At 37.8% G+C, this 17,440-nt stretch overlaps 1 protein-coding gene across 1 annotated transcript in view; it reads right to left on the reverse strand.

Moving 5' to 3' along the window:
- The window catches only part of KIAA0825 (KIAA0825 ortholog), a 138,518-nt gene that overhangs the window by 55,628 nt on the left and 65,450 nt on the right, over nucleotides 1-17,440 (reverse strand). Inside the window, exons 5-9 of the mRNA XM_040985897.1 lie at nucleotides 15,308-15,469; nucleotides 7,000-7,094; nucleotides 4,384-4,611; nucleotides 2,897-3,162; nucleotides 1,138-1,288 (exon numbers count right to left, since the gene is read on the reverse strand). Coding sequence (XP_040841831.1) covers nucleotides 1,138-1,288; nucleotides 2,897-3,162; nucleotides 4,384-4,611; nucleotides 7,000-7,094; nucleotides 15,308-15,469 — 902 coding nt within the window. The remainder of the gene's footprint in view (nucleotides 1-1,137; nucleotides 1,289-2,896; nucleotides 3,163-4,383; nucleotides 4,612-6,999; nucleotides 7,095-15,307; nucleotides 15,470-17,440) is intronic.

Here is a 17,440-nt window from a genome sequence, read left to right on the forward strand (position 1 = left end):
CTGCATGGATGCTCTTGCAGAAAAAAAAAAACAATAACAAAAAACCCTCTCTGGGAAGGGCTTCTAAAACAGAGATGAAATGTTCTTAGAAAAAGTGCCAATTCCTTCAAAAGAGCTGCTTCTGGGCTGTTCCTCTCTGTCGTGGCAACACTTGTTATGATCAGAACCCAGGCATCAGTGGGGCTACAGGTGCCTCAGTGCCGGGTACGTGGCAAGAAGGACTCTGCTGAAGAAAACTTCACCCCTTTTTCTTAGCATTCGGCAGTGATTAAGACGACCTCTGGCCAGTCTGGCCCACCAGCCACCACCGCACTCCCTCTAAACAAATGTCCTGTATTTCAACCAAACAAAACGTCAAGAAGCTAAAGAAGCTGAGGATGGCCATGGGATTTTATTTTAAAAAAAAGTTTATGAATTTATTGTAAATGCTTTCCCTGTCCCTAGAACCAACTTCAAGGAACTTCAGTTATTGTGGTCCACATATAATCAATGGGATTTAGGGGAAGGGAACTAATGAAGTCTGATGATGAATAATTTTAATTGATCCTGGGTTTGCTTGCACTGGGGATCATTAAGTCTTCAATTTAGTAGACATTTGGGGTTGCAAAACATGGGCTAAATGAAAATAGGTAAGCTATAAATGATCAGATGGGTCTTAAAGTGCACTCATAAGCATGTACAATGAGAAGGAAAAATTAGTATAAAGAATAAAGCTGCTTAATAAAAAAGTATTTATCAAACACAGATGGAAATCTCTAACAAGGGGAAAAAATGCAAGGGGACTCAGAACTGGCTCCTTTTGCAGGGGGGGGAATGTAAGGCTGCAGCATTTTGGCACTGTTATCTCTCAGGTTTTCACAGCGTCCCATTATATTCCGACTTGCAGAGCACTGCAATGTTGCAACTCAAATTAAGTTATTTTTACTTTTAAGCAGAAGGAGAGTTCTGATGTCTAATTTATTTCAGGTTTTTGAAAACAGTGTTTCTCCCAAGCACAAATTCAATATTTAAAAAATATTATCCTAACAGCCTTCGTGTGTTAGTAATGCCAAGCTCATGTTTCCAATTAGCCAGAAAGCAGGTAGGCAGTAAAACATATTTGTGTAAAAAGGAGGGAGAGTAAACTTAACTTCACACCTCATAAAAAGCTTTGTAGTCATCCCAGTGGTGGCTCTCAGCATCCTGTAAAATGCTTGTAGCACAAACTCTGACGCAGTAGTCCGTAACCTGAAACTGTAGAGTGTTGATGAATTCCTGATATCGTTGGACAGGCACCAGGAATATGGGTCTGTTCAGAGGGAATGATCAAAGAGACAGAGATTTAAGGCCTGTGCGGTAGGAGGTAACGATCTCCAGTACTACAAATGGTTTTGATTATTAGATATCAATCATTCATTTCCTCCCAATGTTGAAGTCTGAGTCCACATTCACTTTCCAAAAAAAAAAAAAATGTTCTTTGTTTTGCAAGGCCTTTGAAAATGTACATCTGCTGTTCTACAAATATGCACTTCAACTTGAGACAAACTGCATTGTCAATACATCACTCAAAACTAAAAGTATTTTGGATAAGCCTATTATTAGAGCACACTGCATTATTTAGCCATTAGGTTATTGTTATTACCAGAGAACAACATTCAGTTGAGTTGTCAGAAGCAACTTGTATAAAGCTATCACATGTTCCACAATTATACCCTTTTCATCTTTAAAAAAAAATTGTAATTTTGCAGACGTCAATTATCGCAAACTGTTTTACAATATTCCACAGAAACAGAGTGATTTCTGTCACATTTTGTTTATAAATTCAAGTACGAATCACAACATCTGACTACTTACGAGAATTCAAGAAATATCATTGCATTTGATGTCAGGTCAAGCCTCTTGTCAGTTCATCTTCAACTATTTACATTGCTTTCTTAAATAACTAGTGGACTGCATAGGTGAAAATAATGAATACAGAACAGGGCGGGTGCTCAACACAATGGTTGAGAAGCCACTTGGGACAGCTGCATCCCTCATCACAATGCCTGGTTCGAGGTCCGTCTACTCTGCCTCTGGCACCCTTTCCTGCCTATGACACACCCTGGGAGGCTCGTCCAGGTTGCTGTGGGCATTTGGGGACAGGATCAGTTGATGAAAGATATCTATCTGACTGTCTAGCTACCTAGCAAATAAAATGGGGGGAAAAAACCTCAAAATACATAACCGACTCTTGATCTCACACTGCGTTCGCACACCCATGTGTTTACCTTTGCCAGGGCCCTTGTGGTGTCTGGAGAGCACAAAGGGGAGAAGAACTCCACATGATTACAAAGAAATGTAAAGCATATTTTTTTTATTATTACTTGTTTCCTCAGAAGACATATCTTCCTTTTAGAGTGTTAATGCACAAGTAGTGAAGGCTGCTTGTTGCTTCCATTTCCAATGTTATGGATGGTCTATGACAAAGTTTTCATTGATTATTTGAATAAATTAAGATGTATTTATTCTCCGTGACAGCTTCTAACTGGCTTGGTAACCAAAGAGAGGGGTATTTCATTAATGCGTATATGTGAAACAAAAGCAAGTTTATTCTCTCTTCTCCGGATGGTCAAGAGAAGTGCCTTGTTAAATGAAAGGGTTCCATTTTTCCATTTTCTCATGTCTGTAGCAGTGTTCAGAAAAGCTGTTAATTCTGAACATGCCACTGGACACCACCTTTCTTACTACCTACCTGTCTAGTTTAATGTATCTTGTGCTCCAGCTTTTTGATATCTCTTGGTCGAGACAAATGAAAATAATGGACCATGCTAATGACGAAATTATTCTCCAAGCCATCACTGGCATCGTACTCCCATAACACCCCAAGACTGCATGTTCCTATTGGCACGGCGATTGGCTTCAGTTAAGTGGCACTCACTGTTTGGTAGTTTCTTTCATCAGACTGTCATACTGTGTGAGGCGCTGCAGGATGAACAATGCCGAGGAGAGCAGCGCCAGCACGTTCCTCAGGGGTGCTGTGGAAGGCACCTCCTTGCCTCTCTCACGCAGTCTCGCCAGGACAGCTGTTGCCACTTTATAACAGCCCTCCACCAAGTTTTCTCTAATTTCCGCAAAAGAATCATCTCTGCATGCCAGAGCCAGTGGAAGCATTGTGTCAAGTTTTTCCATGATGTCAGAACAAAACTAGGAAAAAATAAATGTGGCACTGAGTTATTAGTACTCTGACAGCACCATGTAATTTATGTACAGTGGAGCCAAATTCCAAAATAATGAATTTGGCATCAAAGGTAAATATAATGACGAAGCTTTATAATAATCAATTTCTCAGTTGCAGAAAGTTGAATGTTTTATGTCAAATGAGGAAATACCAAAATGATGCTTCTCTATATATAACCTTCAAACCTCATGCTTGCCAGACCGGCCTTATGAAAAACTCATGAACCAGCTTTATATGACAATACCTTTTATTTGCAACTAATAGAACCCAGAAACCATGCAACCTTCATAATAATATTTGCATGATTTTTGAACTTGTTCCTAATTTTCTTTTGCTAAATTTCCATGAAAGTCTTTTTTCCTTAAGGAAACACCACATGTAAGTGTGAGTTTAATTTAAATAATCTAGATGCCTCTGGAACAACCTCATACAACATTTTCATTTTGGTAAGGGGTCTGCAGCTTCACGGTGATGCCTCTAGTTTTTTTACGTAGGGAGGTATTGTCAGTGACAAGTGAATGGGAGGGTGACAGCTGCCTCCCCAGGAGACCAGTCAACACAGTCCCTGGGGGAAAGTTTTGAAGCCTTAGGGCAACAGCTGCGGCAGGAAGACCCTTCCAGTAAGCCCTCTGAAAAATATATCCCCACTGTAGGTGTCTTTAACTCATTCTGGACTTCCGGACCTCCAACTAAAAAACTCTTACTCATCTACTTCCTGTTCTCAAAATCTGTATACTGTGACATTCAAAACACATGTAAAGATAGAAGACCGAGGCTAATGAAACAAAATGTTCACTAATGTGTGAATACAGACTTTTCAATTGCTCAGACTAAGACAAGACAGGACTGCCAACCTCCTGAAGCCTTTTTCCTGGACTTACTTGAAGACTAACCCAAACAGCCCATTTTCTAACTGCTTCTTCCAGCTCAACCATGAAGTCACAGGAGCTGCCTGCCTCAGACTGACGGAGCCGCAGACCAGAGGCAGCTCCAAGTCCTTTGCGGGAGCAGCGGCGGCCCCAGGGACATTACAGGACAAGGTTGGCACTGGGTTAGGCACCAAGGTATTTGTCAAGTGGCTCTGCCATGTGGTCTACAGGTTTCTTTTGAAATATTTTCCGCTAAAAATAAATAAATCAGTCCCAGTGTATTGGTCAGCAATTGGAAAGACTTAATGTGATACTTGCCTTTGCAATTTTCTTTGGTTGTTCCTCCTGAGGAAACACGTGGCCCTCTTGCCAAGCTTGCTGTATGTTTACAAGCTTCATGGTGTAGCTCACAGCTGAAGACCTCTCCTTCTGTTCCTCTTGGAGAATTTTTGTTGAAAAGTCTTCAATGGCAGAGGTTATACTGTCTGCCATGGGAAGTGACAACTCCTTAAACGCACTTCTCCAGTCAAAATTCAGTAAAGTAGCCTGAAACGTCAATTTGTATAACGTCATATTAATCTTCACTGAGCGACCAATGAGTCCACTGTTGCAGATATGAAATTATTACTTTCATCCAACATGTTGAATATATATATATTAGAGATTCTTTGATATATTGTAAAAGCCATTCTTACAACCTAAAAAATATTGCCCATTAAGCAAAGCAATATACAAGAACATGGACACTCTTTATACATCACAGTATACCGAACTATCATTCTAGGCCATCAGATTTAATAAAAAAACTTTTTCCAAAATTTAATCTCTTACAGTTCAATAAAGCCACCCTTATAAGAGCCAAAAGCTACACTTACTATTTATCACAGAAAGTCAGCTTTAAATTCAATACATTTAATAAAGTTGAAATTAGATTCTTATAGTCTTTTTTTGTAGTTCATTGTTAACAAGTATTGCAATGTAAGACGGCATTTAACATTCAATCTTTTCCACACTCAAAAATTCTGACAAGCCAAAAATTTAAAAAAAGCAATAAAAAATATGTTTCTCAGAGAAAACATTACTGTACCTTTCTGAATTTTTACTTGCCTATAATTTTATTTAGTCTCTCCACCCATTCAGTTGTAAATTGCACTATTTTTGTTCTAGGCAATGATGAATTAAAATGATCTGCATCATTCTATATGTTTAGGCGGGGCTGATGTCTTGTCCCCCCCCCCCCTTTTGGTCTATGTTCATACGGCAAGATGTTTATAAATGTGTACTTCCCTCAAGCCCTTTAGAGTTCTCCAAAGTGCTGAAATCATGGAGAGTCAACTGAACCCAAGCTTCAGATTAACCCTTCTCTGCTTCAATGTAACTTTGTTTACAGTAACTCATTATCAACTTGAAATTCAGAAAGACCTAAGATTCATACACATGGCTCAATGACTTATTTTTCTTGACTCAAGCCTCTTTATTAGAAAAATAAGAGAGCTGAATTGAATTATTTATATAGCCCCTTTTAGTCTAAAATTACTGAGATTTTGATCATTAGTTCAATTTATATGTATATTTACAATTGAAATGTATACTCCATTTAGCATATATTTAATACTGTGTAAAGCAGTAAAGGTGACGCATTTTCTAGAGTTAAAATTGTATGACAACATGACTGTAAAAGCAGAAAAGATAATTTTTTTAAATTGGAAATGTAAATATACAGAGATGAGGACAGACAGAAAGGAAGATCTCCTGTCTACTGATTCACTCCCTAAGTGGCTGCAATGGCCAGAACTGAGTTGATACAAAACCAGGAGCCAGGAGCTTCTACCAGTCTCCCACGCGGGTGCAGAGTTTCAAGGCTTTGGGCCATCCTTGACAGTTTTCCCAGGCCACAAGCAGAGAGCTGGATGGGAACTGGGACCACAGGTATTAGAACCAGCGCTCATATGGGATCCTGGTGCATGCAATGTGAGGACTTTAGCTGCTAGGCTACCACACCAGGCCCAGAAAAGGTAATATTTGTTCCCATTATACCGACAATGAATGTGTAACTGAATTTTTCCTCCTGAAGTTTGGATCTTTCTGCATTGCAGAGCCTGCAATAATACTTCTCCTAGTCTTGTCTTGGTATTACATTCATCAGTCCTTGAATTCAATGTCAATGTCCTTTGTATCTTTTTAAAAGATTTATTTATTTACGTGAAAGTCAGAATGACAGAGACAGACATAGAGAGAGGGGTCAGAATTATGGTACAATATTTTCAACAGTGTGTTGGGTCCAGTCCTGGCTATTCTGTTTCCAACCAAATCCTTGTGGAAGACAAAGATGGATAACCTGGATCCTAGATTCAACCTGGCTCAGAATCTATCTGTTCTAAGGCCATTTGGTTTCTATCACTTGCCTTTCAAACAAAATGGGGGGGGGGGTAGGAGGGAGAGAGAGAGAGAGCCTTCCATCTGTTATTTTACTCCTCACACGCCGGTAACATCTCAAGTTGGCTCAGGACGAAGTCAGGAGGCAGAAACTCATCTGGGTCTTCAATGTGAGAGACCCAGGCTAAAACCTTGGGCCTTGGATCCTGGAAGATGTAATTCTCTACCAAGCAGAAAAGTGGCGCTAGACCTAGACTACCTACAGGCTCAGACTGGGCAAATCAGAACAAACAGGTCTGTTCCAGTGATTCTTTCTTGGCTAAACTCCATTTTGTCACTTTCCAGTGATTACGGAAGACGTTGGCCAAGAGGCGAGTGCGCCTACTAAATTTAATATTTCTCAGTAACTTATGAGCCAATTTTCCACGCAGAATCATTATTAATTTATTTGGTGCCAAAGAGCAAACCTCAAAACACTGTGAATTGTAATGGATTTACAGACATAGGATGATCATACTGGATTTGAATAAAACATACTATTTTTTTCTCCTCTCTTACCTCTTCTAATGGAAGCAATTGTTCCAAAGGAACCCTGCTTTCAATTGCTCTCGGTTTCCCTGTTAAGACTTCATTATAGGATTTCTCCAGAAGCCCTAAGCAATAGAAAACAAACATGTAAAATACTGTGATTAACATGTTCAGTTTCTAATTACTGATGCAGAAAGTTCTATCCATAATATAAGCATATATGTATATATACACATACCAATAAGCAGGGGACATAGGAAGTACCAATACATAAATAACACAGCAGATAATAAAAAGTTACTCTTAATAACCATATTAGTGATTAATTAAAAAAATAGAAACACAGGAAGTGAAATGAAATAACCCCTAACTTCTAAAATGGAAATCGTTGTACTTTATCATTAAAAAAGATAACCTTTTCATTGGTTAAAAAAATGGACAAGTGTGATGTATAAATATTTCCAAGACACTTAATTTTCCATTAAAGTTACATGAATAAGAGCTCGATTCAATATGAATAATCTAGCATTTACCTTTTTAAAAATGTTTATTTTAATTCCTTCTTATTCCAAGAAGGGAGGCATTTTTTTCCCCTCATATGGCTTTGAAATTTTATTAGAAGTGGAAGACAAGCAGATTGCTTAATCAGATCAGAGAGGATTGCCAGCATTATCTACAGTGCAAAAAAGCTTTGTAAGTCTACAGAATGACTGCTGGCTCATTCACTTAGCAGATTCTGATTCTCAGAAGGAAAGTATGAATGTGCTAAGAAACACCTTATAGTTTAATTGCTCTCCTTTCGTGTGTGTGTGTGTGTGTGTGTGTGTGTGTGTGTGTGTGTGTGTGTGTGTGAAAGCTGAGAGAGATCTTCCATCTTCATTCCCAAAGGCTCACAACAGCCAGGGCTGGGTGAGACCTAAGCCAGGAGCCCGAAACTCAACCCAGGTCTCCCACATGCAGTAAAAACCCATGTATTGGAGTCATGATATGGTGCCTTGTAGGATGTGCACTAATAGAAAGCCAGAATTGGGAATGGAAGTTAATCCTGCCTTCCTAGAATTAACGTATCAAATGAACAAGGAAAGTGACACTTTGTACTCTCAATGTATCCCAAATTGCAAATATGAAAATGGAATAATGGCAAAATAATACTTTATAGATTATGTATACATGCTCACCAAATATAACACGCACATAGGTTTTCATCAAGTTGAATGAACATGGAAAGAGGCTTTAAGAGAATACTTTCAAAAGTTCACAGAGGAGCAGGCTTTTCACCTAGTAGTTAAGATGGTGGCAATGACACTTGCACCTTACGTGGGAGATCCTGGGTTTGCTCTCTGGCTCCAATTCCTGACTCCAGTTTCCTGCCAATGGAGCCTCTGGGAGACAGGATGTGATAACCCAAGTGGCTGGGTTCCTGCTAGATTGATGGGAGACCTGGACTGTATCCCAGGCTCCTGTCATGGCCACTAGCCATTGCAGATACTTGGAGAATGAAGTATTGGTTAGGAATTCTGTATACATTTGTCTCTGGCCTCTATAAAAAAAAACTCTGTGGAAAATGAAATCGAAAGATGAGTGAATATAGATAGGCAGTTGGTTTGCTTCTTTTGTCTCATCCAATGTACTAAAGGTAAAGAGTCCACAGCATAGACCATAACATCATCTTTTTCACGAATTTTGTCAGAGCTGTTTTCTGAAATAGATAAGTAATGTTTCTTGATCATTTTGGATATGAGAATTTCACTTACGTGACAGATCATTCTATACAAAAATGCACATTTGACTATGTGGCAAGCACACACACATATTTAAGGACACACTTGGGGAGTGGTTCCCAGACCTCTTGGAAAGCTCATTCATAAATCCTACGGATCCATGGACTGGCATTTTATCATCCCATTCTACTTCTGAAGACCCTCACAATACAGAGAAGGTTGTAGCCTGAAACAACTGTCATCTCATTTCACCTAAAATGCTTTTTCAATTTCCTGTGTTTTAGATTTTTACAGGTGATGTCAGTGGAGCCAACATTATGGCAGGCAAAACCACCACCTGCGTGCTATACAGGCATCTCAAACGAGTGCCAGGCTGTGAGTCAGTTGCTCAACTTCCAATCCGACGTCCTGTTAGTGACCTGGAATAATCCGTGGGGGATGGTCTAAATGTCTGTGCTCCTTCTGCTCTCCAGAAGATCCAGATGAAACTCCAGGCTCCTGGCTTCTGCCTGGCTCAGTCCTTCCACTGCGCCCAACTGGGGAGTGAACCAGCAAACGGGATATCTTCACTGTCTCCTTCCATAACTCTTTCAAATAAACAAATATTTTTAAAAAGTTGATGGCATTATAAATAAGGATAAATTATATTGTTGAAATAAAAACGTTCAGCCATAAATTCTAAAATATTATGCTTGAAAACATGAAACATTTTTTTCAAAAGATCCATATGGGGAAGCTTTTGTGGATACAAAAGATAAGATGCCACATAAGAATTTCATGTAAGAAAAACTGCAGTGAGAGTCAAAACAGAGACAACGTATTGACTTGACAGTATTTGTCAAAATGGGCGTATTTTTAAAAATTAGATTTTGGTAAGAGAATATTGAGATTTACAGAAAAAAAAACAGAACTTAAAAAAACTCTATTTCCTCTCTATCCTTAGGTTTCCCTGCTAACACATGAAATGATGCACATGTGTAATGCTAAATCATTCACATTTTACAGCTAAACTAACGTGGTGTTGTTATTAACTCGGGTCCTCAGTTTATACTATTCATTCTTACTACTGTGCAGTTGAACGAGTTTTATAAAACGTGTGCCATGTGCATTACTGCATCACAGAACAACAGACCCTCCGTGTCAGTCACACACTACTCCTCTTCTGCCCATCCGTCAGGCGGATAATGACCGATATTTTTACTTTCTCTATGGTTTTGCCTTTTCCACATTATGTACGTGAAATCATACGGTATACAGTCTTTCAGAGAGTCTCCTTTACTTAGAAAAGTGCATTTCAGCTTCCTCCACTTTTATTGTTGTTGCTCATGGCTTGACACCTCATTTGTTTTTGTTGATGAATAATATTCCACTGTATCGATGTACCACAGTTTGTTTACCCACTCACCTAGTCTAGAACCTCCTAGCTGCTTTCAAGTTTTGGCAACTATGAATCAAACTGCTATAAACTCTCCGTGGCAGGTTTTTGTGTGGACTTCAGACTTAAGTTTTCAATTCGTTTGTTTAAACACCGAAAGGGTGCAATTTCGGTAAGACTGTGCTTAGCTTTGTGAGATACTGCACCAGGCTGTCTTCCCGAGAGGCTGTACCATTTTGCGATCTTAATGAATGAGCACTCCTCCTTCTCCACATTCTTGCCAGAATGTGTCCTGGTTAGTGTTGTGAATTGCAGTCATCCTAACTGGTACACAGGGGTACCCTGCTTTAGTTTTCCTCTCCCTAATGGCCCAGGAGTTGGGCATCGTTTCAAAAGCTTCTTTGTCACTTGTATATCCTCTTTGCTAAAGTCTCTGTTCAAATCTTCTACACACAGTAAAATTAAATTGCTGGTTTTCTTGTTGAATGTTGAATTCTTTGTATATTTTAGACGTTGAGTCCTGTATCATACACATGGTTTGCAAATTCATGTTGCTAATCTGCACCTTATCTTTTCATCCGCTTTGTGATCAAGCCTTTTTGCATGGCAGCTAAGTTCCAAAATCTTGGTCTTTAGATATTGTTGTACACATGGCACACACAGTTCAATGGAATTCGCCATACCATTTTTTTCAGACTTTTTTTGGTAGTAACAAATGAAGAGGTGGGACAAACCCTAATTGTCCACCTATGAACAGCTGGTTAAATTGTGATACATGAATCAATGGAAAACTATTCAACTGTCAGAAAAAAATGAGGTGTTTCTATATTTTCTGAATGATTAACAAAAAAAGAACATCTGCCTACTATGACGAGACTTTGTGTGACTTTAACACAGAGACCTATATTGAAGTAGTTGCGCTGGAAAGGGAAAACAATGTAAGAGAAACGTGTTATATGCATATACAACACTGTTCAATGACGATTTTTATAGAAGAAAAATATACCAAAAATCAAGTGGTTGATGACATGGACCAACGACACGTGGATTCTTGATGTCATCCTGTGTTTCCGCAAATAGCTCAGAATAGCAGTTTATTGAAAAGGTATTCCTTCTGGAAAAAGAAGGTTAGCTTCAAGTAGAGGCTTTCCTGGTGTGTCTCTGCAAACACCTATATGCCTTGGTATAACGATGGTGTAAGTTGTACAAAAAAGAGCTAATTATATTGTGTTTATCATTTCACTCCCAAATACATTATGTTTATTCACTAAATACATTTGTGCTCAGATGTTTATACAAACCATCTGCCTATTTTCAAGATGAGGAAGGAAAAAAAAAAAAGAGAAGATTTTCAAGACTTTTCTTGTCGGTGAGCAATGCTAGGACAGAAAACGAAATGATCATCAATGACACTAACCTTGAAAATACAATGCTCCCCTCCACGATTTTAAAAAGTACTGTACAAAACATAATGCTGTACAAGAAAGAAAAGGGGGCCATTCTGGCGAATGATTAATAAAGTAACATGACATTCACACTAATAAAACACTTGTGGTTTTAACGAATTGTGGCGTTTTTATGTTTCCTTGGAATTCAAAATGGTCCATTTCAAAGTTGGCAATGCAAAACTTCGTGAGCTCTGGGAACACTGTAGGAGTCGTTTTTCATCTATTTTTAAAGTCTACATAAAAGATATATCTTTATTATATCTGGATATGCAGGATAGTCCATTCCTGGCTCTTACTTTAAAACGTGGTTATTTGCTGGCCATCAACACTAGCTTCTTTAAGAGCATGCCTAGATTAGGAACTTCAGAAGAGTGCAGAGGGTCACAAGAAAGCCCGCTGCTCAACAGCCTTCCCTACAGAGTTCTCTGTGGTTCATTTTTTTTTTCTTGTGGTTAGTTTCCACACTGCCACTTTCTTTCATAGAGAGTAGAGGTTGGCAGTACTTCCCTGTGACATCCACTTTCACACCCAAATTGGTCTTCATAGGTTCCCATTGTGTGCACTACAAAGCAACTTGCCTTGTTGGCAGCTCTAAGTGGGAACTACAAGTCTTTCTTTTCTTCACTGCTCTTTTCTGGCTCACAAGCAACCTCCCACCAAAAGCTGAATCTGTAGAAGAGACTACATCCAAGAGATAATACCATGAAAAAGTATCAAGAGAAGCCCAGGTGGCCACCTTGCAAATTTCCAATGTGGAAGCCTTCGACCTCTCTGCCCAAGAAACAGCGAAAGTCCTAGAGTAATGAGCTTTACAAACCCTAGGAGCCTCTTTACCTTAACTACATACGCCTCCCTAATACAATCCCTTAACCATCTAGCTAAGGAAGTCTCAGAAGCCATTTGACCCCTCTTAAGACCCCCTAAGAGTACAAACAATCTTTCAGAAGATCTGAAATCTTTGATTCTTCTGAGACAAACCCTACGTGTTCTTCTTACATCCAATTGAAGCAGCCATCGTTCTTTGTCATTGCTGGGGCTAAAGAAAAATGAGGACCAAGAAACCTCCTGGTTTAGATAAATCTCAGATGCCACCTTTGGAAAATCTGAGGAACTGCCCAAAGAACAACTTTATTCTGAAGGAGCATTACAAATATTCCATAAATCAAAACCGAGACCACTCCCCAAGATAGCATCACCTAAAAGAAATGAAGTAAGACACCATCACAAATAGTGTCCTATCATTTTCTGAAATGACAAAAGTAGAAAACCACCAAATCATGACTGAACAAAATCAAACAAATATCGTGACTAAATATCTTCTTAGAAAATATTTCTGTGTCTCTACAAAATCTCTGGTCCACATTCAAAATTACTAGGAAAACTGCAATTGGGCTAAGTCTACATTACAATAGTAAACATCAAAGTAAAGAGTAAAATATTTGGTTAATCTTCTTTACATTTTCTTTATGTGATGTCATGCACCTGGATATTTTTAAAACGTCTGGACAACAAGGGAAAAAACCATCCTTCTCATCAGACTGTTTGGGTTACACAGACATGGTACACAATCCATTCCAAGACCTTTTTTGCAAAATATGCTCCAATCAAAATAAATACAAAGGAAATGAAGTCAATTTTTTCCCTCTTTTTACCCCCAATCTATTTCACACAAGATTTCTAAGTAAAACGCTATCAAGAATATTCAATGGTAAACCTAAAAGACATTTGGTTTCTTTGATCATCCATTTCAAGGACTCTTTTACTTCCTAAGAAACCAATGATTTTGATAAGAATGGATCAGCTTGGATACACCGAATAAAACATTTAAGATTTTTTTTCTTGACAATTTTCCTCATGATCACTCTTCTCATTCATATAAAGTTGAGTCAGATTAAGTCAGTCTTGGCTTTGTTATAAAGCCAAGTTTGAATTTCAACAATGAAGAATACATAAATCTCAAGGGAATGTTCTAGTACTCAAACATTTTATACTCTCATCCTTCAAAATTCCTTCTACATATCATGTTCAATAATCCACACATGCATTGACCTAGGAATAATATTATTACTGTGATGTTGAAGTTGCTTTTATCTGTGTTACTATTTATACAATGACAAATTTGGGATAAGACCACATATTGTACTATAATTACTTATTTGTTCTATTTATTTTGATTTGTAAGTCTTTACGTTACTTAATGCAACTTTACAATACTAGATGCAACGTTTCTCTTTTCTACATTTTCCTGTAATCCATATATCAAGTTTTTGCTTCAATTCTTGGTCATTTCAATTTTACATTTTTACAATCTCTTTCCAAAAACAATTTTAATTTTTAGTTTATACTGTCCTAAGAATAAAGTTCTCAGAATTGACCTAAATTCCTAAGGCCTTGTTCTAGTGAGGAAGAAAGATGATTTCAAATGGGTTGCATAATTTTTTTTATCTCTTTCTGTTTCTTGATCCACACTCAGAAAAAGTCTACTAGAAATATGAAGGTGCGATGCAAAGTCTCAGCTAGACAAGACAGGTGAATACTATGCCAAATGTCAACTGCTAAAGGCATCAACGCGTCGTCAATAATCAGGATGTCATGTTTCTCTATTCAGATCACTTTGACCACCTAGTCAATTCCATTTTGAAGTCATGTAGGTCTTATGTTACCTTTTAGTTAAATCTATTTGTTCATTCTGGCCTGTAATTAAAATTGATATTTTCTGTCTGATATTTTTATTATTTATCCCCTTTCTGGTTAGCATCAGAAATGTATAAACTGTTATCTGCTTAATTTACTTAATAATACTGCTCCCGAAACTTATCATTAAATACAAATTCACACCAGTAAACTATGCTCAATACAACACAATCTCCAAACTCCAATACTTCAGCTTTTCTACCATTATTTATACAGTCAAAGGAAAGAGAAGAACACCAACGTGAACATGCTCAGTCAACTGCATGTAATTGTTTCCTGAGAAATCAGGTTTAGTGGTTGAGATTTTCTGACGGACTCTTGGTCACTTGATTTGGCAGCTGCAGCTTCTGTACACATTCCTTCTTCTTCCAGTGACATCTGGTCTCATGAGAAGGAGATCATTGTGCATTCCATTCTGATCACAATGAAAATCTTTATAAATACGGAGATGACAACAGAGAGTGCACCTGCACCATCAGGCTTCAGAGCTTGACCTTCAGTGTTAGGATTATTGTTTCAACACAAATGGCACAGCCTTCTTCAGAGTGATTTTTTTTATCAACACTATTGAATTTTTTAAAAATTATGTAGTTATACTTGCTGTTTTGACAATTCACATTTATGGATTTAAAAAAATATGCTAGTCACTCTTTTAAGTATTTTATAGATACTAAGTCAATTAATTTTTAGAACCCTATTGGAATCCAAAGCATCTAATTCTGAAATTAATAGAGAATTAAACAATTCTTGTTTGATTATGTTGAGGATGAGAAAACTCAGGCCCGAGGAGACTCAATGTGCTAGTGGCAGATGAGGGGTCACTAGATCATCCAGTCTGCTAACCTCTTCCATAAGCTGCATTGTTATTTCTCTGGGGGAAAAACATTTCGATTTGATTTTAGTTAATGACAATTATCCAGATGCTTTGTCAGTTAGGATTAAAGGATTCTCCAAATACAGAGGATAAAATGTAACCCATGATGTGTATCTTAATGAGTTTTTATTATGAATTTTCAAGTAATGGCATTGATTCACACTGGCAGAAAACAAACAGAAATTATAGCTTTACACAGTTACCAGTTTAAACAAGAGCATATTACCTGAAGTAGTCCTGGGTACTTTGAATGATAAAAACATTTCTTCAAACAATTCTTGGACTTTTTTTTCCAGCTGCAAAAGGGATTTTATAAGCTGTGCAAAGAAACTGAGTTCATCCAAGGAAAGGCAGAAGTTTTTTCCTTTCTGTGGGCATTCCGGAGTGACTATAAAGAGAGAAGATCAATACAGCTGTACATTTTGTTTTCTCAATAAATACAAGGATGTGATTCTATAAATCATCAAAACTAACAAGCTACTCCATAATTAAAACAAATTAGTTCATTAAGAAACACATATCACATCTCCTAGGAGAGTCTCTTCTTCTGGGAAGCTGGAGATAAGTATTCCGTTTGATGCAAATATGACAATTAAATTAGATTGATTCTTAGGGTCTTAAACAGAAATGTGATTTGTTATTGTAAAGTCACATCTTATACGGTACAATTTTATTTTTACAAAATCGCAGCTGAAACTTCTACAATTTTTTTTTTAAGTCTGGCGTAACTTGAATCAAATCTCAAGGTAACATTAGACAAATCCAAACCAAGAGCCCATCTACAAAAACGCTGCAGTGCACCATTCAAGTGCCATGTCAGGAGACACAAAGACTAGGAAACATTTGAAGGGAGCCTAAAAAGACATGGCAACTGAAATCAACACATGATCAGCATCCACTTCTATATTGCTAGAAAGGACATTATTGGGGTAATTTGGTGAAACTTAAGGAAGTCTGAAACTGCAGGCTATTATTGTGTGATTGTCAGTCTCTTGATTCAGTTAGCAGTACTGCGGCCAGCAAAGAGAAGACTCTTGTTTATAGATGATACACATACAAGCTCAAGAGGTTTTCAAAAAGACCACAGAAAATTTACATCACCTTTACATTTCATTTTTTCATGGACTTTTAGAAATCTTTTTAAGATACATGTCTGCAAATTATACTCATTTCAGAAAAAAAGGTTAAGCAAAGGTGAAAATTGTATAAAATACTAATATCTGGATCTGAAGAAACTTTGAGAATTCATTGTAGTAACCTGATGACTTTGTAAAATAAGTATGAAACTAAAATAAAAATTAAAAAGAACCACATTAAAATACCAGTGGACTCTAGAGACTATAATCCATAATCCATGAAATCATTTTTAAAACAACTTGTCTCTGAATATGCATTGGCGGGGGGTAAAGTCATCACCTGTGACTCTGGCATCTCATATGGTCTCTCACTCATGTCCTGACTGTTCCACTTCTGATCCACCTGCTGCTGATGTCCCGGGAAATTACTAGAAGATAGCTCAAGTTTTCGGGACCCTGTATCCACGCGTGAGATCCTGAGGAAGCTCCCTGCCATCTGTCTCCTGCCTGACTCAGCCCTGGGGCATGAATCAATAGAACAGTCTGTCTTTCCTACTCTCTTTCTGTAACTAGCTTTCAAACAAAGAAATCATTAGAATTTTTAAATTAAAAATTTTGTCTAGATTTTTGTAGTATCTGTTAATTGCACAGAGATAGTACAACTTAAACTACTTGTTAAGTCACACTATAATTTCATTTATAATAAAAAAGTACACCTGATGTTTTAGGAGAAGGGCAAAATTTACTAAGCACAAATTCTTAAAAACTTTAATTTGTTAGTTTTATGTATTATTGATGTTACCAAATGGTGCCCTTCACTGTTGTTTCCAGTGTTTAACGAGTCCTTCCCGGACTAATGCCACTTCTCCAAAGCATATAGTGTGCTTCCAGTGGCCTGAGGGAAATGGAAGTAAAAGATAACTTCATTTTTCTGCAAAAAATGTGAAAACCATGTAGTCTTTTCATAATAAGCATTTCAGTAACTTTTTGAGGATCTCTTAGAGTCACAAACTTGAGAAAAATTGCCAACACATTAATCTTTTCAAAAATCTATTTGTATGTATTTATACATGAGAGAGACAGAGATGGAGAGAGAGACAGGACAAGAGAGGCAGAGAGCTACTGTTTGCTGGCTCATTCCCCAAATGCTCACAATAGCTAAAGCTGCACCAATCCAAAGTTCAGAATTGGGAACTACATCTAGTCTCCTGTTTGGGTGGCAGGAACCCAACTACGCGGGCCATCCTCTGTTGCCTCCCAGGTGGGCATGGGCAGAAAGCTGG

Source organism: Ochotona curzoniae, unplaced genomic scaffold, assembly GCF_017591425.1.
Source record: "Ochotona curzoniae isolate NIBS_2020 unplaced genomic scaffold, NIBS_Ocur_1.0 contig_4501, whole genome shotgun sequence".
Lineage (NCBI taxonomy): Eukaryota > Metazoa > Chordata > Mammalia > Lagomorpha > Ochotonidae > Ochotona > Ochotona curzoniae.